A 24364-nucleotide genomic window follows, 5' to 3' on the forward strand; every position below is an offset into this window, starting at 1 on the left:
CTCTACATCAACTGACTTTGTTGTCAATCCCTTAGAGTAAAATCCTTGAAGTAGCACAACCAATTCCTAGCTAACTTCATTAATCCCTTATCAAGATATAACTTCAATTTCAAACAAATTTCTTTATCTCCATTCTAGAATAACTTATTATTATTGTAATTGTTATTATTATTATTATTATTATTATTATTATTATTATTATTATTATTATTATTATTATTATTATTATTATTATTATTATTATTATTATCAAAAACTTACAAAGTCAATCAATTTACAAGAAATTGGTGGGGAGCCGAGATACAATCTGGGCCCCCACCCCTCTATCTATAGCGAACTCGATCCTGCTGAAGATCTAAGCAGCTGCATGAGCACCAATATCCTGAGTCTTACACTAGTAGAAAAATACAAATAGGCAGCCCCCAATTGGCACCGGTTCAGACCAAACCGGTGCCAAAAACCGGCCTAAAATTGGGCGGGGATTTAGACCAAGAACAATGGCACCGGTTCAGATCAAACCGGTGCCAAAAATAACAAGGCCGCCGGTTTGAACCGGTGCCACTGAACCGGTGCTACAAAAAAAACCCGGATTGTTTATTTATAAACCCTAACATCCTTATCTCTCCTCTTAGCTTCTCTCTCCTCTCTTTCTCCTCCAAGGCTCCAACTGAGCGCCTCTCCTCCTTCTCCTCCAACTGAGCGCCTCTCCTCCTCTCTCCTCTCTTTCTCCTCTCAGCTTTCCGACCTCTGTTCTCTGTCTCTCTCCCCTCTCTGTCCTCTTCTTCTGACCTGAAAACTACATCTAAGCCCGACTTCGTCCCTCTCGCAGTAGGTGCTTCTTGCTTGCCTCGCTCTTGTGACATGCATGCTATCTTAGAGTGAGGTAATTGATCTTGGAATTATTTGATCTTGGAATTAATTGATCTTGGAATTATTTGGGTTAATTGATTTTGTCATTTTTTGCACTTAATTGATTTTTCGAAATTTCTGGGTGTAATTGATTTTCGAAAGTTTTGGGGTTAAGTGATTTTCTGGGTTTGCTGGGTTTAATCGATTGCTGGGTTTGCTTCTTGGTTTAATTGATTTTCTGGGTTTAACCGATTTTCTGAATTCTGGGGTTAATTGAATTTCTAGGGTTAATCGATTTTCTGAATTCTGGGATTAATCGATTAATTCAGAAAACCCAGCAAAATTCTAGGGTAACCTAATTTTGCTGGGTTTAATCGATTGCTGGGTTTGATTTTGGGTTAATTGATTTTCTCGTTCATGCATTAGTTTTCTGGGTTTGCTTCTCGTTTTTTTTTTTTTTTTTTTTAGTTTTAATAATTTCTGGGTTTTAATTTATGCAGGTGTTAATTCAAGCAACAAGGATTCAAGATTTCTATTTTGGAATATTATTTTGATGTTGTAAATTTTTTTTTTTTTTTATTGTTTTACAATTTCAATTTCTGAGTTAATTATAATTCATTGTAATTTTTTTTTTTGTTTTGTATGGTACAATAACAATTTACTTGTTGAATTACCATTGTTTTGATGTTGAATATAACAATTTCAAGAATCCTTATTTCACCATTTATTTTTGTTTGGTTCGTATTTCATGTTTGTTTGTATATTATTTTTATTATTATTGCAAGAAAAAAGTTTAAAAAAAAAATACCAAAAAGGCACCGGTTAACTGGTGCCTAAAACAACTACCACTAACAAAAAATATTCCGCGAAATTATTTAAGGCACCGGTTAACCGGTGTCAAAACCGGTTTATGGCACCGGTTTTGAACCGGTACCAAATAGGGGGTTTTTGGCACCCCTCAAATAGGCAGCGGTTCAAACCGGTGCCTTAGACCGGGTTTGAACCGCTGCCTAATGCGTTTTTTCTACTAGTGTTAGCGAACGCTTGAACCCGCATATATTATTATTATTACTATTATTATTATTATTATTATTATTATTATTATTATTATTATTATTCAAAAACAGATAAAGTCATACAACCTATGTAGTACAAAAATTAGTGGGAAGCCAAGATACAATCCGGGACCCCACTCCTCTTGAATTAGAAAATCATATCCTAGTAAATATATGAGCAGTAGCACATGCCCCACTGTCTTGCGTCGTCGAGAACTTATGAACCCGCTTCAACAATGCAACCACCTTCTTCTCTAATTCCCTAAGCGAAGGAATTGAGAAGTGAATGAAACCATATCCAAACGCCTGACAACTAGATTCGTACTTGACTTGCTTTCGATGAGTCACATCAGTCACAACCCATTCAGGAACAGATAGCCTCGACCGTGTCAAAGGAAAAGGTCCTATCAAATCAACATATATATTGTGACCTCGATCCCATGAATATAGTATCACATGTGTAGGTCTAAGGGCCCTGTCATTCCCTCCAAACAACCCAATGTCAACCTACAAAAACCTACAAAGTCAACTATATTATTATTATTATTATTATTATTATTATTATTATTATTATTATTATTATTATTATTATTATTATTATTATCTAAAAAATTACAAAAACCTACAAAGTCAACTAAACTTCAAGAAGTTAGTGGGGAGTCGAGACATAATTTGGCCCCCCACCCCTCTAGTTATTGCAAACTTGATTCTGCTGAAGATGTGAGCAGATGCACGAGCACTAATATCATGTGTCCTAGCAAATGCCTCTCAGCAATACAACAATATCCTTCTAATTCCCTCAATGAAGAAAAGGAGAAAGAAAGAAAACCATAGACAATAAATTTACAACGCGCTCCATACTTGTCCCGCTTTCGCTGAGAGCAACCGACACAACTCGAGCGATAACGAAGTCAGACGACCCATATTGTTGTTGTTGTTGTTATTAGTAATTATTCATAATTTTATTATGTATTAATTTTACTTATTATTTATGAATTTGAAATTATATTAAATTTTAGATTACATTAAATAATTTTACGAAGTAGAGAAGATTTCAACTAGGCTCAACAGAGCAAAACAGATTTCACCAGCTCTAAAGAACATGTCATTAATTAATTAATAAGTTAATGTTGGTCAAATAAGTTAATTTTGCTCAAATAAGCTATTTACCAAACATAACCAATATATTACTCGTTTCGTCTCTAAAAGTTCGACCCTTTTAGCCTAATTTTAGTCACAAAATGATCGACCCATTTGTATCAAAATACCCACTAATTTATAATATGTGCAAAATTAGCTTTTTCATAAATTTTTGTTTTTCATGTACTTTTATTACCTTATCTCTCTCTTTTTTTTTACAAAACTCGTGTAAATTTATCTTTTCGATATACTTTTACTTCTTTTTATTTAATTTTCTTAATAATCGCAAAATCAGCCCAAAAGGGTCATTCTTTCGGAGACAAAGGGAGTAATATATAGTTATAAAAAAAAAAGTTTAATATGCTAGTTATTCTCCAACAAATGGATTATCTTTGATTATTTTTATGAGAGTCTTACATCCAATTTATAATATTTAATTTACTCTTTGACTACCATAATACTTCCTCTATTTCTTTATTCACGTTTGTCAACACATAACTTCAATAATTCATATCTTTAATTACCCGATAAGAAAAAAAATATGAAATTTTGATATTTTGAAAATATATATCATGACGAATTTATAAAGATTTCATAAAACTATATTTCTCATTATATATAAATAACAAAACACGATTAAAGAAGAGTATATGAATAGTTTTATAAGCAAAATGTATCAACTCAAAAAACACGTAGTACTCCGTAGTTTGCAAACAAGATCGACACTCGAATAATTGAGAAAATCTTTTTAATTATTTAAATTTTTAAAATATGAATGGTTTAACTTCCCTTGTTACAATTTTTCTCCATCCTTTCTAATCTATAATCATTCTTTGGAAATAATTTCGTGAGGGAGAGAGAGATGGATGTCAACATCAAAAGAGTTAACATTTGAAATGATATGAAGTGGGACCAAACATCCTTTTCTTTCTAAAAAGGAATTTTTGATTTTTCAGGATGTGAGTATCTGACAAACCAAAGAAAAAAATTAATTTTATTTTCCAATCAATTAAATTATTTACATATATTAATAATAACAATAATTATTTACAGAAGAGGTGCATTGGGAAACAGCTCCCGCGCTGTTTTCGCGCGCTATTTCTGAAAGATGTCTCAGGACTTAAAAGTAGCTACGACAAAACCCTTATTGCTTAAAAGGGCCCCACTTTTCTATCAGACCATCTTGTAATTACTTGTGTCACGTTTACTGTTTTTATGTGAATCTTTCTTTTTTTATTTTTAGTATAAAGTTTTTGTGCATTATTTGATTTATTGCTCCTCTGCAGTCTTTTGCTGCACATCGTTATTTCTTCTCAATTCATGTCAGTTGGACTTTGTATTATATTGTTCCATAGTTTACTGTTACTAATAATACTACTTTATGTACATGTATAGCTCATTGGATGGCTGTATGTGGGTCGAAATACAAGGAAATTACAATTGAATAGCTATGGAACTATGGATTTGAGATTTTGTGGATCAATTAACTAAATAATTAGGGACGTGGATTCTTTTATCCTTTTTTCTACTCTTTAAGGAGTCTTGATCATATTATTCCGATTAGATTGATGCATGAAAGATTTCATTATGAGAAGGTGCTTTGTCTGTTACTTCGAATAATAAAATATACTATACATGTATATATTTACGATTGTTTTAAAATTGAAGTTTTCGTAAAAAAAAAAAAAAAAAAAAAAAAAAAAAAAAAAAAAAAAAACCTTGATTTTTTTACTCTTTGGTAAATCAATCTTAGTGCTAAATTTAAGGATTTTATATGTAGTAATATCTAACTTCCATTCTCTATCAAGATAATTTGCTTCTCAAGTACTCCTTGAGTCCTTGTTTAGTTAGCAAAGCTAGATTAGATTAGTGATAAAGGTTTGGTCTTATTAATGAAATTTTTTTTTCCGTGTTTAAGGCTAAACAAATGCAGGGACATCTAGCATGATGTTTTCCAAACCGCCAATTACCTCCAATACATAACAATGCATGGTAGTTCATTATGGTTCGAAAGGAGAATGTTGAATCCCACTAAGGGTTTGTTCTCTTAAGCCTATTTTCAATGCAATTCAATTCAGTTCAACTCAACTCTAATTATTTCATCAGTTCACTTCCTAATTTCCTTCTCTCATAAATATTCACTTCAATTCAGCTCAATTCAATAAATCAGTACAAGCCCTAAATTAAATTTAACTTTTGTTGCAATATAAGGTGAATGTGGTGTGTAGATTTACAGGTTAGAAATAGGATTATATATTTCATATATTTTATAAACCAATGTCTATTTGGTAGAAATTAGTTAGAGGGTGGGAATGATTTACAAAATACTCTTTCCTTTTAAAATACTTGTTCCATTTTCCTATGCACGGAGTTTTAGAAAAAAATTATACTCCCTCCGTCCCTAAATTACATTCCTCCTTTCTATTTTTGGTATTTCAAAATTACATTTCTCCTTTCTATTTTTGGTAAGTTTTTTTAAGTAAATCAACTCTCTTTTTCTGTATTTATATTTAATGTTTTCTCACTCATCCTTACCTAATCTCACTCATAATCCTTGTGCCAAATTACAATGAATATGATTGGCTAAAAAATTTCAATTAGGAGCATGTGATTGGTCCTTTTTTTTTTGCAAAGGATTGATGACATGTCATGAGTAATAACTAATCTATCTTTGTACTTCTCATTGCATTATCTAATTATTGTTATTTGTCTTATTCTTTCCTCCTTAATTCCCGTGTAAATTTTCAAAGAGGAATGTAATTTAGGGACGGAGGGAGTAATATATAGAGGTAGTGGGGTAAGTGGAGGAATAAAAAATTATAAAAAGTAAAAATAGAGGAGATGATTGGAGGAGAGAGAAAATAAAATTAATAAAATATGATCATGATGAGTCCACTAGGTGAGAGAAATTAATTAAATATTGTAAAAGTTTTATATAAAAAAAAAATAAAGCAAGTATTTAAAAACAGCCGAAAATGAAAGTGAAACAAGTATTTAAAAACGGCCGAAAAAGGAAAGTGAAACAAGTATTTAAAAACGGCCGAAAAAGGAAAGTGAATTGAAACAAGTATTTAAAAAGGAGGAAGTATGGATTACGGAGTATTACCTAGGGGAAAAACGATAGGTAATAACACTAATAAGAATATAAGATGGTGGGAATTCTCTGATCTAATAAAAATGTAATATTTCCCTCAATGAGTAATAAGTGATATACTTGTATAGTTGTATATGCTGTGATAAAAAGGTAAACTAGTAAAGTTCTAATTTAATTTTAAGTTATTCCCACATGACAAACATGAAATTTAAAATTCTTCAATCTTGTATCCATTAAATGAGGAATTAAGAATCATTAATGAAATTTTCACCCACAAAATCTCATTTTCACTCCACGCCCTATATTCTTTAAATTCTACTTCTTAATTCCCACATGCTAAACAAACCAACTAAACAAGGCTTTCAAACCCTCCTTTAATCCTCGCCATCCAATTTTTACTTTTTTTTTTTTTTTTTTTTTTTTTTTTAATTTTGAAATAATCGTCATCCAAGTTAAGAGAGTCCAAAAACTTCATTATTACATTAAACTTCGTATAAATTATGTAGTTTATCGTCAAAAAAAAAAAAATATGTAGTTGATGGAAACAAATGCACGTACAAATGGTTTATGGTTTTGCGGTTATCAGGTAACTTTATCATGAGAAGCAAAGTAATTCTCTAAATTATGTCTCTCAACAAGTAATAAATAATATTGTGAATTTATAGATGGAGAAGTTATAACAAGGTTCTATACGGAGTATAATTATTTTTGCCTGGCATGTAATTCAATAAAGGTGGTCAATGCAAGAATATGATTATATATAAATTGTAGAACAAATTTTAACTAAACGTAAATGGTGAGAAGGATATTTTATTTCTTAAAGATTAGTGTACGAATTAGGTCAAAATTTTATCAAATCTAAAAGTCAAACTAGGCTAGAGGAAATTCATAATAGGCTAGGGTCATTAGGAGTAGCATATATCTATAGTTTTGAACTTGTTATTTATTTTATTTTTTATTTTTTCTTACGTATGGTAATTCTTCTTGTCATAGTTCTTTCTTTTGATGTATGGTAATTCTTCTTGTCAAAATAACAACAACGAATAATTAATTGTCACATTTGGCAACAAATCAAAGGACAAAGTTATCCTTGTTAAGTACATGACAATTTGAATCAACCTCCTAATCCATGAAAGGGATACGTGAATCTGTTCTAATCTTAAGAACACTGCTACATGCATAAATTTGTGAGTAATCTTCCAATAATCTTTTTATTAAAGGTCCCGCTTGATTGACAAAGGTACTTAATTATGATATGAAATATTTCTAATTTGGTCATTAAGAGACATAAATGTAAAAAGGCTACATACAACTCACCTAACAAAGCATTTTGACAGTTGTTTTACTGTTGAAATATGATTAAAACGCTAAAGCATTTCGGATAAACTAGTTGATAAATTAGTTAATTGTGTGAATGAAATTGCTCCACGATATTTTCTATTTCATCAAAGAGTAATTTATACTCCATTATTCTGGAATCTACCAGAGCAAGCGGGGCATCACTCAACTAAATGAAATTATTTGATCCAATGCCCACAACGAATTTATACAGAATATTATTATCGCCGTTAGGGTTGTTCATTGGACCGAAAGCCAAAATTTAAAATTCAAGAGCCAAAGACTAACCCGATTTTGCTTAGACTAGACTTGGCCTGGACCGATTAAACTCGTTTAAAACCTAAACCGGACAAGTACATACCAGTTTTTATTTTATTTTTTTAAAAAATATATTTTAACATCATAATGGAAAAAGTGAAAGAATATATGGATGGAAATTTTGCGCTAAATTATACCGATTATTGTCTAGTTGGCTATGTGTGCAAAATAATTTGATTTATGGTTTTGCTTTTAATTTAGCATTACCACCTATTCAAGTATTTGCACAAAATAAAATAGTACACCACGGACTAAATTGAGAGTCTTAGGAAATATTGTATTATGTTCAAATCTATTGAAAATCTATAGATTTGGGTGTAAGGACATGCTTTGTTTTGAGTGCTTTAAATCTGAGCTGCTAAAATTGATTATTTTTTTAAGCTTTGGGGGGTAATTTTGATTTCTAAGAGACAAATTAGTGATTGAAATTGGCAAAAAAGACCTAAAATCTCTTGAATTGTGTAGGTGCTTTCTAAGTTGCAATATTGCTCAATTTAGGTTTTAGGGGTCATTTCAGCCTTTAAAAACCAAATTTAATTAAGGTTGAAGCCAAATTAGTTTGCATAGAAGTGGTTTGGTTTATGTGCATCATTTTCAAATCCAAAATTGTTCGATTAAGATTTTAGGGATTATTTTGGTCCTAAAGAAATAGATTTTAGGCCCGAAATTGGATATAACAGCCAAAAACACATTGGTTTGTAAGATACAACAACAAATTTGACCCTTAATAACCAAAATGATCCTCAAAATCTTAGGGTTTGTTTGGCATCGTTTTTTGTTTTCAGTTTTCTGTTTTTAAAAAAAAACCAAAAATAAGAAACAATAAAAAGGTGTTTTCACTATTTTGTTGTCAGTTTTCAAAATTATCATGAGTTTAATAAATTTGACTAATTTTTTATTTATAATATGACATACTCAGTATAAAAAAGGTATCAATTTTATTTTATTTTGAAATTTTTTTTAATACAGATCATAAAACTTTTTAAAAGATAGATTATTTGAACTAATTAATAAAAATTTCCTAAGGTTTCAATTCTTGTCACTAGTGTATGTACTACAGTACTATATTTTGCACGAAAATTTGAATAGATGCTATTGTTTACAGCAAATATCTTATGTCTGTATTATTATTTTGGGCACACGATAAATGTTGAGATTATTTAATTTAATGCAACAATTTTTCTAAATATAAAAAATGTTATTTAATTCCTATTTTGATCATATATTATAAAATTGATCAATCATGATGTAAAAATATTTCTATCACGTTAAAGGTAGATATAGAAGTTTCATTGGATTTTTAAATAAATAAAAATTAAATTAATTTGATTCTAGATTGATATTTAAATGGATATGAACAGAACTATACAAAAAGACCAAAAATCAAATTTTGCTCAACCTAGAGACCGAATTGGTTCCCATCAATTCGTTCATGTTCTCTAGTTCATTTTTTAGGTCCGGACCTGTTTTTAAAAATATCCTAATTATTATAACAGTCTCAACAAAATTTTGTTTAACTCCTTTACATGTAACAACCTTAGATTATTTTACACATATTTTTAGTATCGTTTCAATGAATGATCAACCTACACGATTTTAAAAGTTTTATCCATGCGCTGAGCTATAATCCAAGTCTTTTTGACACTGGATATTGCAATCTACTCTTGCCCATCATTCAAAGGGTAACCTATGAGGAGAGAGAGAGAGAGTTGAGCGATCAATTAGGGTATTCGTGTTATTGTGTATTAAGGGTCTGTTCTCATTGACTAAACTCAGTTGAATTGAAATGAAATGAATATTTTATGAGAGAAGGAAATTAGGAGATGAACTGAATTAAAATGAATATTTTATAAGAGAAGGAAATTAGAAGCTGAAATGAAAAATGAACTGAAAATAAACGTATGAGAACAGTCCCTAAGTAAACTTATTATGATTTGAGAAAGGGGCATCTTTGCTTGTTAGAGTTAAGAGAGAGAGAAAACGATCAATTAAGATATTTGTGTTATTGTGTATATACAACAAACACAAGCGAGCGAGGTCGATGAGGAGAAAATAACATTTATTTAGACTTTGTGGTTGTGATGCTTTAAACAAGTGGCAAAACTATATCTATATTGGTATAACAAGAAAACACAAGTATTAAAGTAAGACAACATTATGTAGGAAACTAAGATTTGATTCTCTCACCTCTTCAAAAAGTTTTATCTAAAAAAAAAAAAAAGAAAAAAAAATGTATCTAAGATCGAGACTTAATTGTTAATATTTTTGTTCAAGTTGATCATTTGCCTTCTTAGTGAATGAGCTATTGACAAGTTTTTACCAAGCTTTTTTCACGAGTATTGTATAGACTCTTTCACGTATCTATAAATATATTTCTTGAACCCAATCATGTTCAATGAAATACTTTTAAAGGGGAGTACTGTATGTCAAGGGCAAATGCCAATTTATTTTTATTTTACTAAAATTTATTTTCGGCATCGATTACATACCTAATAGTCTAATAATGGTCAATGGACGATGTTCATGCCGTAATGTTGTACAGTTTAATTTTGATTAATTTTATTGTCCATTGCAAAAATCATTTGAATGATGACTAAATAGTAAATAGTTTATAGTACAAGTGTATAATTATGAGTAGTGTGTACATAGCTAGTGAATTCACAATAAATTGTACTCGTATTGAAAATGATTAACTACTCTTTAATATTCTATGTACTGTACATTATAATACGTATCATTTGTTTAGCCAACCTCGACCATTCTACGGACATGTCTATAATCATTTTATGATTTTGAGATCACGAGTTCGAACTCTATCAACTGTATTTGTTTGGGAGTAGAGGGATTCCCTTACCCCCTTCTAATCTCAAGCGCTGGGATCCTTCACTACTACAAAATTGGCCAAAGAAACCATACCAAAATAGCCTAAGAGACTACCTTAGGTGTGGTCTCTAGCTCACAGGTGTCTTTGGCCTAAGAGACCATTTCATAAAAGGTGGTCTAACTTTACAATACCTGAGACCACCTTGCTAAAATAAATGGTCTTTTTTTTAGTTTAATAATAAATAATATAGAAGGATAAGAGACCACATGTTTTAAATAGGCGGTCTCTGGATTTAAATACTGAGACCACCTATTTTAAATGAGTGGTCTTTATTTTTTGAATAATGAGACCATCTATTTTAAATAGGTGGTCTCTCTGAGGTCGTTTTTTTTTAAAATAAATAAATAAATTGCCATATTCCTTTTACAATTCATATTCATCCAATAAATTTTGGCGCCAATATGTTACATTGTTGAACCTGCCACTAATACAGTACATATATATAGAAACATAAATTTTCCAAATAATATATATATATATATATATAAATAAAAATATTTAATACAAAAACTAATTCTCTGCAATAGAAATAAAACCCAAAATTTACATTAATTCTAATATTCAAAAACAAAACTCAAGTGTAGAGCTTTTCCTCCAAAAAAAAGAGTCAAAAGTAGAGCTAGATCCACAAGTATAATGATTAACACTAAGCTTATCTCGTACTCAAGCTTTGCTGATTCATCATCAAGCTCATCCATCATGAATCTTCTTCATCTGGCTCATGATCAAGAATATATTTAATCCGCAAATCTCGCATTTCATCAATGTCTTCCGAAGAATATGTACAAATTGGGGGAAAGACCTACAACATACAACATTTTTTTTTAACACAAACTAGACGACATATATTAATTAATTAGAGTTTTACAACTAAAGAAGCCCACCTCATTCCATAAATCAAAATCAGAGGAAGGCAAATAGCTATTAACATAGAACCATTCACTAAGCTGAAAACTAATGGCCCTAATATTAACAAACACAGTGCCCCTTCGAAAAGCAATTAAAACAAACTTTATGACAACAGAAGCTATACTACTACGAACAGACCCCAACCGATCACTCCTCCTCAGATTCTTCATCGGCATTTAGAGCTGCCACAACAGCAAGTTCAACATTATAGATTGGCATAATAGGCTCAGGACAGGTGAGATACAAACAGAAGCAACATACAACATATGCCATCAAATAAGAGTATTATTTATTTACTTATTTTTGACGGAAATCAGATAGATATTTAACCAAAAGCTGAAAATCAGACATAAAAAAGCAAAAGAGCATTTTGACGAACATCCTCAATCCACACCCTTAGCTCACTTAATTTCAAGACTTGGTGTATTTCAGACATAACAAAGCACTGAAAAGAAATGAATTTCAGAACTTAAAATCACAACTATAATGAAATTTCAAAGGGGGGATCAGAACTCCAATTTCTAATTTCATTCCTAACTTAATTTCAAAGACTGATTCAAAAATGAAAAGTAGACCTGACAATTAGAACTACAAATCAGAATATACAAAATCTTATAGCTATTATAGATTGCATAAGCTGATGATATTCTAGTTATTAGAATATACAAATCAGAATATACAAAACCTTAATTAGAACCTTATAGCTATTCTGATTGCATAAGCTGATTTGATTATTTTTGGTGGTTAATATGATTAAGCTGCATGCAGACTGCAGAGTTACACTTGAACACAGTTCAGACAGTTGGTTAGAGCAACAGACAAATAGAGTTACATTCACAATTCAGACAGTTGGTTGCACAGTTTAGAGTTACATTCATAGTTGGTTTCACAGTTCAGAGTTGGTTTCACCAGACAGTTGGTTTCACAGTTCAGACAGACAGATAGTTGGTTAGAGTTGAGGACAGTTTATACCAATTTAAATGACATATATTTGTAATAAACTTGCTTGGAAACCCATAACACTCTTTTCTGCACAATATCTAGCATATATCGACAAACAAAGTATCCACAATACTTGGTGTATGCTGGTTGACGAGGACACTATGATAATGCAAACAATTAATCATTAACAAGATATTAGATTTTAGGATTAAACTGCATAATATTAACTGCTATAAAACTTTAGATAACTTACTTGTGGTTGCTCCCACCTAATATATGCATTCTTTTTTATTTTCTTGATGTCCTTCCGATGGACCGAGCTGAATTGTTTGATTCCTCTACACAATTACATGAAGATAGGAAAATTGTAATAGTTTCCAAATACACAGTAAGAACAAAATAAGAAGTTAATGACAAAGTTATTGCAATTATACATACTCAGTGATGATCTTTTCAGCGAATGAGTTGATTTTATTTTCTGCTCCAAGTGGATCTAGCCAATACACCAACCCATTCCACGGACTAATAACAGCTAACGTCTAATGCATACTAAACCAGCAGCAAGGCACTTTTAGAAGGAAGAATGGATAAGAAAAACAACAAAATGTAAAAGGGGGCAGAAACTGTTAACATAGCAATGTTGCCCTGACTTTGTTTGCTTTAAGAGGAATTTATTAGTAAAAATAGCATAGCATAGCAATATAGAAGCAATCAGGTTAAGAAAATTGAAATTACATATATTAAAGCATAAATAATTAACAAGAATAACAATCAAAGTAACATAATTACATAACAAACTATACTTACTTGTCATTAAAAGGAGCAAAGAATAGCTGATTATAGTTCTTCCCCTCATTGCACCCAAAAACACGAGCTAGATAGTTAGATCGAACTTGCTCGTTTGTCGTTGGTGTCAAAGGCAATAGAACATTAGAGTCACAAAACCCATACATTCCCGAGATACCTTCTTTGTGACAATGTTCTTTCAAGATCCTTATCCCATCAAAAGTTGTAAATATATAAGAGAATGGACCAAAAATTTTCCACATTGTAATTAGAAACTAAATTGGAGGTGAACTTACTTCATGAATATATTCATTTGCGATTCTCCAACCTCCCTTTGGAAACACCAATCAAGCAAGTCTTCGTAATCAAGTGAAACATTTAACCCATTTTCATTAAGAAACATGCTCTCTGGAATAGTGATAGAGATGGTATCGCCAGTCTTTTGCATCCCCATAGCTTTTTTTCTCATAACACGCATCAAAGTAGATGTCACCTTCTCACGATCCTTGTCGGTAATAACATACTTACGAGTTGTTGATGCGTGGGAGGATGTAGATTGTGGGGATGGTGTGGTCACATCAACTTCTTTATCTGATTGGTTGTTCGCCTTTATAATATGTTTTCACATGAAAAATAAAACAAGACTATCATAAAAAATGCAAGGAACAACACACCAAAAACTAAGAGGGCATAGGAACCGAAAAACCAAGCTGCTACCGCTGCAGGCAGGGCTGCTGCCGCTGCCACAGCAGTCAGTAGCTTAAAGAAAAAAATATGAAGAAGCTTAAAGACAGTAGCGGACAGAAGCTTAAAAACAAGGAAGAATACTACCTTTTTGGGGAAAATCAAATGATTAGGCCAAGCTGTATAAGATCTCTTAGCATGACATACAAAAAGCAATTCATCGTTTGGGCATGGCAGAGGAGCAGTTGGCACAATATCTTCTGTAATGGTGACTCAACGATGACCAGGGGGCAACAATGTGTTATGATTGCCAAGAACTTCGGTGCTGCTTTCTATGAGGACTTTTCCGTTAGCAACAACTTGTAGAGATTTGTCGCTTCCCTCAATTGCCAAGCAACAGTCACTCCATCCCTAAAAATGAGCACACAAGTGTTGTCACAACATAGTATATGGTGTAGAATCGGTGGTTCAATGCAAATTCATATATAAGTTTTGATCTTCAGGTCAGTTCTGAAATTATCGGTTCTAAAATTCAGTTCATATCTACAGTTCTGAACTTCAATTTCTGATGATTATGCTAGATTTCAGATTCTGATTAGGAAGGACATAACCTCATAATATGTGCAGATATAAGGTTACTGCTAATACCATTAAATCTACATAGCTAAAATTTCACATAAACATATGTGCAAAGTATGGCTAACCTCGGGAAATGTATGGGTGCTAATGATGTCCACTACTTGACTTAGCTGTGCGGGGGTTGTGGTATGTGCAGATTGATCGATATGGTTCACCTCAGGCCATTGGACACGATATGGCTCTGTCTCAAGGTTCTGAAGATGAGGCTGATGCACAATAGGGCTGTTTGTATGATGAGCTTCTGTATTTGACTCAATTTCATGTGCATAGTAGGCCCCTTCATGAGATTTATCCCCTGGTGAATCGTGTCTAAATTGTGGCCCTTTACCATTATGGCGTTCCATACCTCCAATTAAGAGTTGTGTCAATGGGATCTCATGACCAAAAGTGTTGTCTATATGAGCATCATCGAACACAATACCACCTGCCCCTTGGTTTTTAGAACCATTGGAGTCGCCACCAAAACAGAAATTATTACCAGAAACACCAAGCAGACCACCTAAACCTGTAGTGTCAGTGTCACCACCAAAAACACCTTGCTGAGCACCACCAGCCATGAATGCTCTCAATTGCTCTTGGTTCAAGCATGACATCATGAATGACACTATAAAATTCTGCTGCTTCATCATAGATGCCATCTTTGAGTTCATCGCATTCATTTTAGCATTGACTTCGCTAGGTGCAGGTGGTTTGTTGAACCCAAAGTACTCTGTGTTAGTTACTCCAGATCCAACACCCCTAACAGAACCACCCCGTTTTGGCTTGTCCAACGCTCTTGCTAAGATGTCATCTCTACCAGTAACATGTATTTCACCTTTTTGAACTTGCGTCTCCAACTTAATCTGGAAATTATCAAAAAAAATTATATCAGTGCCCAAATAATAATCTTAGTGACTGAAAACACCTAAAACAAATGCAAATATATCTTACTATTGCATCATGGATTTCCTTATCTGCAGGATTATCAAAAGCTAAAACTTCATTCTTCACATGAGAATGAGCTTTAATCCAAGTCAAATGCCGAGGCACGTATGAAACATGTACTCCTTGCTTCTCCAGCTCTTTTTCCTACCATTGCAAATAAAATAGAAAATATAGCTGAAACACAAAGAATTTCAAAATTTCTAAAATTATCAATTGAGTTTCTATATATTCTTTTATTAAATTATCATGAAAGAGCATGGTAAGGAATGAGCACTATTAAGCTAAGCAGCGAGGCAAAGGTAAAAACAGAACACCAGGATTATTATTTAGTTAGAACAGCTAGTATTAAGTTTATTTGAAGTAAAAAACAGAAGGTTACAGCAATAAGAACACCACTAATACCACATAGTAGTTATAAAATGTTTAGCATATACTTACAATTGTTTCTTCAAAATATTGATAGCCAAGTCTCCCACCTCGATATTTTGAGGTCCTCTTCTTCGAACTTTCACGATTTCTTTCACTCAATTTCTGCAATAATTATATTTAATATCAAATTTAATCCACACAAATTTTAAATGTACACAAAAAAATAAAGATAAAATAAATGCCAACGTAATGAACTTGCACCTTGAAGTCCCTAGAATTACAAGCCTGAATGAATTTTTCCCAATCATCTTTAGATATGAAAGGATATTTCAATGGTGGAGAATCATTGATTGTTCCATCTTTCAGGTACTACCACCTGAGCCTTAATCTAGTCTTGAAAGCTCTCCATCGAACGCAAGCTTGTTTCATAATCCAACCTTTGCGATCCTCAAGGATATGAAACCCCCTCTATATCCAAAAGAAATTCAGATATTCGTCACATTTAAAAGTATCGATACATAATTCAGTTTCTCTTCCTTAAAAACATAAAAACATTATTTACATACCGAAATATTGTCATACAAATCATCAAGAAGTGCTTTTGGCAGGTCTGACCACTTTCTGTAGGTGATGCTCACTTTTTCACGGACAACTACACCAATGTAGGTGGAGAAATGACCTCTATGAACACCGATAGGGATTCTCCGAGTTGTATGCCACTGTAAAGGGATTTTTGTGCCAACCTGAATAGCTCTCCCAACCATTCTGAGTACAGTACGACCTCTTTCTTCCTCGCATTCAAAATTGTCCGTTACGTGCACTTGCGATTTCTTTCGAGCCATCCTGCTACTACACAGAAGGTCAAAATTTAGAGTGACATGAGTAGTTAATTTCATAACAAAAAAACTCAATTCCAAAAAGTAAACAGAATATGCTATAATGACTAATATGTCAAAATTTAGATAAGTAATGAAATTATTAAAATGATAAAAGCAAATATTTATAATTCAAGTTGAAAAAATAAAGTAACAACCACAAAGAATTAAGGCAATGAACTTTCACACACCTATTAAGATTTTTCAGCGCGCTTTCTCTTGGTTCCCTTTTTTTCTTTTTCAACCCACATGCCTTCATTGTGGTCATCCCTTACATATATTGAAACATCATCGGCTACATCAACCTCAATATGTCCTTGTACCTTTCGCGTAACATAAGCATTGTCTAACACACTATCATCGCCATAATCATCATCAATATGTCGAGGATTCGGGGTTATAACTGCTGACATTTTCTTGTTTGTCGGGTCAGTCATATAAAACACTTGTTTTGCTTGACTTGCTAAGATGAAAGGATCTTCTTTATGACCAAATTTGTTGAGATCAGCCAATGTAAGCCCAAAATCACTATGTTCGACCCCATTGTTATTATCAACCCATTGGCATTTAAAAACAGGTACTGAAAAAGTAGAGTAATGTAACTCACAAATCTCTTCAATAACCCCATAGTACCTCATCAAACCACTCACAGGATTTTTGTCTTTAGCACTGGCAAAATGCAAGGCTTTGGCCTCTAAAGTAACACCACTATTCTGCATAGTACTTTGTTGATCTTGGAACCTTGTGTAAAATGTGCAACCATTTATGACATATCCAGAATAGTAAGTGGCATTGAAATTAGGCCCGAATGCCAAACTCTTCAATCGATCAGAAATTAAAGTAGAAGAATCCATTAGCTCTGTCATTACTTGATCTTTGAACCAAGTAATGAATTATTTGCTATGTTCGGCAGCTAATGATTTCTCATTTGCCTTTCTGTTGCACTTCCTCAAGTAACTCATGTGTTGCTCCACATATGGCATAACTTCATCCTCATTATGAAGAATGTATGAATGCGCCTTATGCCAATCATCATAAGACAAGTCACACTGTTTTCGACCTATGGTCCCCTCACCATCCATTCTTCCACTATGACGAGATACAGGAAGCCCTATCCGCTTTGAATTAAAAAAAAGTCACCGGTATGAGCAAGAACTTCTTCATAAAACAGTCGTTCAGCTATACAACCTTCCGGATGAAAAGCATTCGTCACATATCCCTTATAGGTTTTCATTTGCCTCTCAAAACACCACTGATTTCTCATGTGAACCGGACCACAATATCTTATCTCTCTAACTAAGTGGATTGGTAAATGAACCATAACATCAAAAAATGATGGAGGGAAGTACATCTCTAATTGACACAAAACTAAAACAATTTCATTCTCCAAAGTAGTCAACTCTTTAGGATCAATGACTTTGCTATAAATCGCATGAAAAAATCCACATAGTATGATAATTGCAAATCGAACATCTTTAGGCAAAATTGAGCGAATCGCCACAGGTAATAACTGTTGCATCAAAACATGGCAATCATGTGACTTTAGGCCTACAAGTTTCAAGGTTTCCATATTCACAAGGTTGCGAATATTAGAAGAATAACCCTCGGGCACTTTCACTCCTGCCAAGCTTTCAAAAAATTCGATTTTCTCTTTTCTTGACAAAGTGTAAGCAGCAGGAGGCAAGTATGTTCGACCTTTATCATTATCAACAGCATGGAGTTCACCTCTAATCCCCATATCCTTCAAGTCATCCCTCGCTTTTTTTCCATCTTTAGTCTTACCATTGATATTCAATAAGGTACCAAACAAACTATCACACACATTCTTCTCAATATGCATAACATCAAGTAAATGTCTCACAAAAAGATGTTTCCAATAAAGAAGCCGCCAAAGAACCGAACACTTTTTATACCCCTGCGTAGAAAGGGCCGATTTATGTTTCTTGCCAAATGTGATGTCAATATTTTTCACCTTATCGAATATCTCTTCACCTAAGATGACTTTTGATCGCCCTTTAAACTCTTGCTGCCCATTGAACACATTCTTTCTCCTACGATATGGATGATTAGGCGGCAAAAACTGGCGATGAACCGGATAGACATGCTTTTTAGATGCATTTAACCATGTTCCCTTGCAATCTTCCATACCGATGGGACAAGCTGTTTTCCCCTTCACAGTGTACCCCGAAAGGTTGCCATACGCCGGAAAATCTTGGATAGTGCAAAATAGCATTGCTTTCAAATTAAAATTCTCATTGCAATAAGCATCAAACACTTCAACACCTTCTTCCCAAAGCATAATCAAATCATCAATAAGTGGAGTCAAATACACATCGATGTCATTGCCCGGTTGCTTTGGACCTTGAATTAACAACGACAAGAACATATACCTTCTCTTCATGCACAATGAAGGAGGTAAGTTGTAGGTCACTAGCATAACTGGCCATGTGCTATATGTGCTACTCAAGGAACCGAATGGATTGAACCCATCCGTAGACAACGCAAGGCGTAAATTACGTTTTTCTTGGGCAAAGTCAGGGAATTTTCCATCAATAAATCTCCACTGCGGAGAGTCAGCTGGATGTCTAAGCATTCCATCGTCAACTCGACTATCGAAATGCCATGTCAACTTCTTTGCATCTTCTGCTTTTGAAAACCATCGTTTGAACCTTGGTACTATAGTGAAATACCATAAAACCTTCGCTGGTACTGCTCCTTCCCTTTTCTTGTACCGTGAAGCTTCACAAATTGGATAACTCTCTAATGATTCGTATTGATTTCGATACAATACACAATCATTAGGGCATACATGGATTTTCTCATAAGGTAAACCCATTGGGCTTAGTGACTTTTTTGCCTCATATGTACTATCAGGAAGAACATTATCTTTGGGAAGCATGTTAAAACTAGTGTCAGTCCAACCATGACCCGCCTTCAAGTTATATAACTTAAGAATAGCAGATAATCGTGTGTACTTGGTGCATCCTTCATACAATGGCTTTTCAGAGTCACTTAACAAGCTCTCAAGCATTGAAGGGTTGTCATCAAGTTGATCCTCAACCGCATGCAACATGTCCTCTAACTGATCACCCTCATCAACATCATGAACTACACGCACATTATCCCTAGTCTCACCACTATCACCCGCATGCATGTCTCTACGTTCCCCATGCCAAATCCAATGGGTATATGTTCTATCAAATGCCCATTTATTTAAATGATTGAGAATTTCATCCGGTCTCTTATGCAAAAAATTATGACACATAAAACAAGGACAACGTATCTTGGAGCGACCTCCACTATATTCAAATGCAAATTTAATAAATTCCTTAACACCTTGTTGATATTCAGGGTCACCTGGCTTTGTGTTGTTATCCAACTTCGATCCATTTCTAAGCACGAAGAACAAAACACAAACTCCTCAAAATCTATTAACACATGTTACTTTCATGAGTCATTCTTAGAATATTCATAACACAAAGACCAAATCACAATTAAAAACAGAGGAAGGTATGCAATTGACAAAGTTAAAAACAAAGTCTCTATGTAGCCTCAGAAAGAGAGTCAAGAATCATCAAATATCAGACGGTAATTCCAACTTTGATTTTAATTTCACCCTTAGCAACATAATTAAACTTACTAATTTCGAATATTAAAAATGTAATAGCACAAACGACTCTGTTTAATCACTAAAAATAGACCAACAGATTTCTATCAAAATGCAAAACAATAATTAAAGTGTAATCTTGGTCTAATCATAGCATCTATAATCATCGCATTGTATGCTATTAACGACGTGGCATCGGACCGTATAAAATAAAAAGAAAAAAATTCCAATCACAACAAAGTTCAGATAAATGATGATAATCAAAGCCAAACACAATTACACAATAGCAAATAAAAAGAAAAAAATGGGCATACATTATAGCAAATATTTTATTCAACTTTTAAAAAATCCAAACTTTCGCGGGAAAATCAAAATCCAATAACTCATTACTGTATAAATAAAAACAGGATTCATATATGAACAAGATGGTCAGATTACTATAACAATAGAACATCGTAGCAAACAATCAATAAACACAATTACACGATTCATATTCAAAATAATATCTACATAAAACAAACAAAATAAATATGATACCTAGCTTAGTTGCGGTGACCCTAATAGGGCTGATTAGGGTTTTCCGTCTGGTCCTGTTGGCAGTGGTTGGCCGGAGGTAGAATGCGTCAGTAGTCGATTGTGGTCTTGTGGAGGCTAGCAAAGTTGTGCGAATAGCTAGGGCAGTAGTACTAAAATTGCGAATTCAATGCCCAAAACAACCAATCAATTGCTACCCATGCGACCCTATGTGGTGCTAGTAGCGCAATAGGCGACTGTAGGCGGTGTTTTCCGGCTAGTCGTGCGACCCTAGTGGTGGAGCGATTGCAAGAGTCGCGGTAAGGGTTTGTGCAATAGACGAAAGGTTTGAAATTGGGTTCTAAACTTCAAAAGATTGTAATAAATTTCATATAATGGGTTTGGAAATGAAAATGGAGGAAGATGAAAATGGAAAAGGTGGAAAACGAAGGTGGAAACAATGGCGGAAGAATCAAAGTCGAAGGTCGATGGTGCGCCGCTGCTGCTGCAAAATTATTTGTTTTGGCGGTTTAATTGTTTTGGGGGAAAATGAAAATTAAATTAATTAATTGGTTCCAACCCAAAAAAAAAAAAAAAAATTAATTGAATTGGGAATGTGTTGACCATCTTGATTGATAATGTAGGGAGTGGAGACCATATTAGACTTTTCACCGGTCTCTCCTTTGTTTTTTTTTTAAAAAAAAAATTATTATATGTATTTTAAAAAAAGAGACCACTTATGTAGAAAAATGGTCTCTGTCGATTTAAATTAAAATTTTAAAAAACTACAAGAGACCTATTATTTCAAATAAGTGGTCTCTCGAAATATCAAAGAGACCACATAGTTAGGATATTTGGTCTCTTGATACTAAGAGACTACCTATTTAATTAAATGGTCTCTAACTTGTGGTCTCTTTGGCCAATTTTGTAGTAGTGCTTCATCTTACTTTCGAAAAAAAAAACCTATCTCGAAGTACTTCTAGCAGATTTTGCCATATGATGCTCTTACAAGAATTGGCTATATTAGGGTCCGTTTTCTTTTCTTGATTGTCATTTGCTTTATGAAAATCTTAAGATTATTACTAGAGTTTAACTCTGAAAATCTTTGATTAATAGTCATTGATCAACACAATGTCTCAGCTAATTCTATGTGAAATTAAATGAGATTAAGTTCTTACTTAGCATGATTGTTAAATATACTTAGAAACAAAATGGCCGGTATGATGGAAAGTAAAAGTATAATTGATGTTAGGTTGTAAAGGTAATTAAATAGGTAATGGTGAAAATAATTACTATGTATGTTCATGCTAATCATTTCTTTGTTTTTTTTTTGTTAGTAAAAAAGTTCACTTATCTTGTAAATATGATATTATAGGTAGTATGTGATGAAACCAACTAACTTCGGAGTACATAATTATATACTTCGTATCTTGGTTGGTAAATACATTCTTAATACACATATGCCAGATAATTACAAGTCTAAGTGTACATTAATTTTATTATAAAACGGTTCGTTTGAGGATAACTTTAACTATTTTAATGGTAACTTTAACCACTTAAAAGGTAAATTTTTAATTTGTCGTTGGTTTGAATTTTATTTTAATTTGTAATTTCGTATAGATTCATGATTACATAATATAAAGGTTAATATGATTAATTTAATACATTATAAATTTTTCGTAAGATAATATTAAAAAGGAAAACGATAAATTTTTTTGTAAGGTAATATCAGTGCGTTTCTGGTGCGGTTGGCCGCACCATGCGGCAGAGTGCCAAATCACAAAATGACAAAGTAACCCCACCAACCTAGTAACTCCTCCAACCAAGACCTAGTAACTCCTGACCGGACCAAGTAACTCCTAACCGGACCTAGTAATTAACCCCTGACCGGACCAAGTAACCCCTGGCTAGTAACCCCTCAAGTAACTCATCTAGTAACCCCTCTATTAACCCCTTAAGTAACCCTTTCGACTTAGTAACCCCTAACCGGACCAAGTAACCCCTCCAACTTAGTAACCCCTCTAGTAACCCCTCCGACTTAGTAAACCCTTATATAACCCCTCCAATAACCCCTCAGGTAACCTCACTTAAATAACCTCCCAAGTAACCCCTAGTAACCCCTTCAAGTAACCCCACTTAAGTAACCTATCTAGTAACCCCTTAAGTAATTCCTGACCTACCTATCTAGTAACCCTCTAAGTAACTCCCGACCTAGTAACCCTTGACCCATCACCACCCCCAAAACGCCACTAGCCCCACCCCCAATACGCCATGCCACCACCACCACCATACACCAAACCCACAAGCAAACATAGATCCAATCGAACCTACAACCAAATGTTAAAAAAAAAAATTAAATCGAACAAATACCTTTAAAATTGACAATTGCAGCTGCGTGGAACTTGGAGGAGTGTTGGCAGTCTAACATTGCAGAGGCTATGGCTGTGTTGCTAGGTTTGCAGACTGTGATTGAGCTCGGTTACAGGAAGGTGATAGTTGAGAGCGACTATCTTGGGTTGGTTAACGCAATTAAGTCACAAGAGAGGGGGTCTAGCTCGGTGTGTATTATCCTTGATGATATTTATCATGTAAGCAATTCTCTTGAGTGTGTGTCGTGGTCGTTTGTTCATAGGGAGGGTAATAAAGTAGCCCATGAGCTTGCTCATCTTGCTTCTTGGGTTCTAGGTAGGCGCATTTGGATGTCGGAGTTCCCGAATTGTATTGTTCCTTTGGTGAATGTTGATTCCCCTATGAATGAATGAGTTCTTTGTTGGGGTTTTTTATCCAAAAAAAAATTGACAATGGCTTCGAATTTCACTTCAAATATGGCTAAAAAGGTCAAATTTGACCATAAAACTCTAGATCTAGAGTATTTATGGCCAAATTTGGCATTAAAAACCTTTAAGTTGTTTTCCGACGATGGAGTATGAGAAGCTCATGGAGTACGAAGACGGGTTGGTGGAGGACATGCGTTCTTCCTTTGTAATTGCAGGTGGTTTGTTTTGCAAGTATGCTGCCCCTTTTTAGAGAAAGAAGGAGAGAGAAAGAGGAGAGAAATAGGAGATAGTTTGGTGAAGGGGTTAATATGGGTGGCTAACTAGAAAAGAGGAGATAAAGAAGAGAGAGAAGAAGAATTAAAAAAATAGAAATAATAAAAAATTATATTGAGGCTGGCCGTACGGTGCGGCTGGTCACATATAAAACTTTGTGATATAATATTATATAAACGATAAATAAGATATTATATGTATAATTTAATACATTTTAACGACAATAATATTAGGGCTGCATATAAGAAGCTAAAAATTGAAAAAAAAGACAATAAATAAACATTTATTGCACCGATTTGCTCGTGAATTGTCAATAAATTTCCAACTTAATACTAAAAAAGAAAGTATATTAAATGGTTATATGCAGGGCTGCATATAACATTACCCT

The 24364-nt window shown here is 33.4% G+C and overlaps 2 protein-coding genes and 1 long non-coding RNA gene across 3 annotated transcripts; 1 reads left to right on the forward strand and 2 right to left on the reverse strand.

Annotated features, from left to right (window-relative positions):
* The first annotated feature begins 257 nt into the window (after positions 1 to 257).
* Positions 258 to 1558, forward strand: LOC110732020. The gene is made up of 2 exons (XR_002513414.1): positions 258 to 883; positions 1350 to 1558. It is a non-coding gene; the product is annotated as an uncharacterized LOC110732020 (long non-coding RNA).
* An 11028-nt stretch (positions 1559 to 12586) lies between these two features.
* Positions 12587 to 16773, reverse strand: LOC110732092. Its single transcript, XM_021912006.1, has 11 exons — positions 16498 to 16773; positions 16193 to 16300; positions 16001 to 16093; positions 15569 to 15706; positions 14704 to 15480; positions 13990 to 14410; positions 13612 to 13906; positions 13337 to 13522; positions 12968 to 13078; positions 12783 to 12867; positions 12587 to 12688 (listed from the first exon to the last, which is right to left on the reverse strand). The coding sequence occupies exons 1-6, from the start codon at positions 16771 to 16773 to the stop codon at positions 14273 to 14275; spliced, it is 1530 nt and encodes a 509-aa protein (XP_021767698.1). The 3' UTR covers positions 12587 to 12688; positions 12783 to 12867; positions 12968 to 13078; positions 13337 to 13522; positions 13612 to 13906; positions 13990 to 14272.
* Positions 16774 to 17699: 926 nt separating this feature from the next.
* Positions 17700 to 19960, reverse strand: LOC110732093. Its single transcript, XM_021912007.1, has 2 exons — positions 18125 to 19960; positions 17700 to 17924 (listed from the first exon to the last, which is right to left on the reverse strand). The coding sequence occupies exons 1-2, from the start codon at positions 19958 to 19960 to the stop codon at positions 17700 to 17702; spliced, it is 2061 nt and encodes a 686-aa protein (XP_021767699.1).
* Between the last annotated feature and the right edge of the window lie 4404 nt (positions 19961 to 24364).

The sequence above is a fragment of the Chenopodium quinoa genome, unplaced genomic scaffold, assembly GCF_001683475.1.
Source record: "Chenopodium quinoa cultivar QQ74 unplaced genomic scaffold, ASM168347v1, whole genome shotgun sequence".
Taxonomy (NCBI): Eukaryota; Viridiplantae; Streptophyta; class Magnoliopsida; order Caryophyllales; family Amaranthaceae; genus Chenopodium; species Chenopodium quinoa.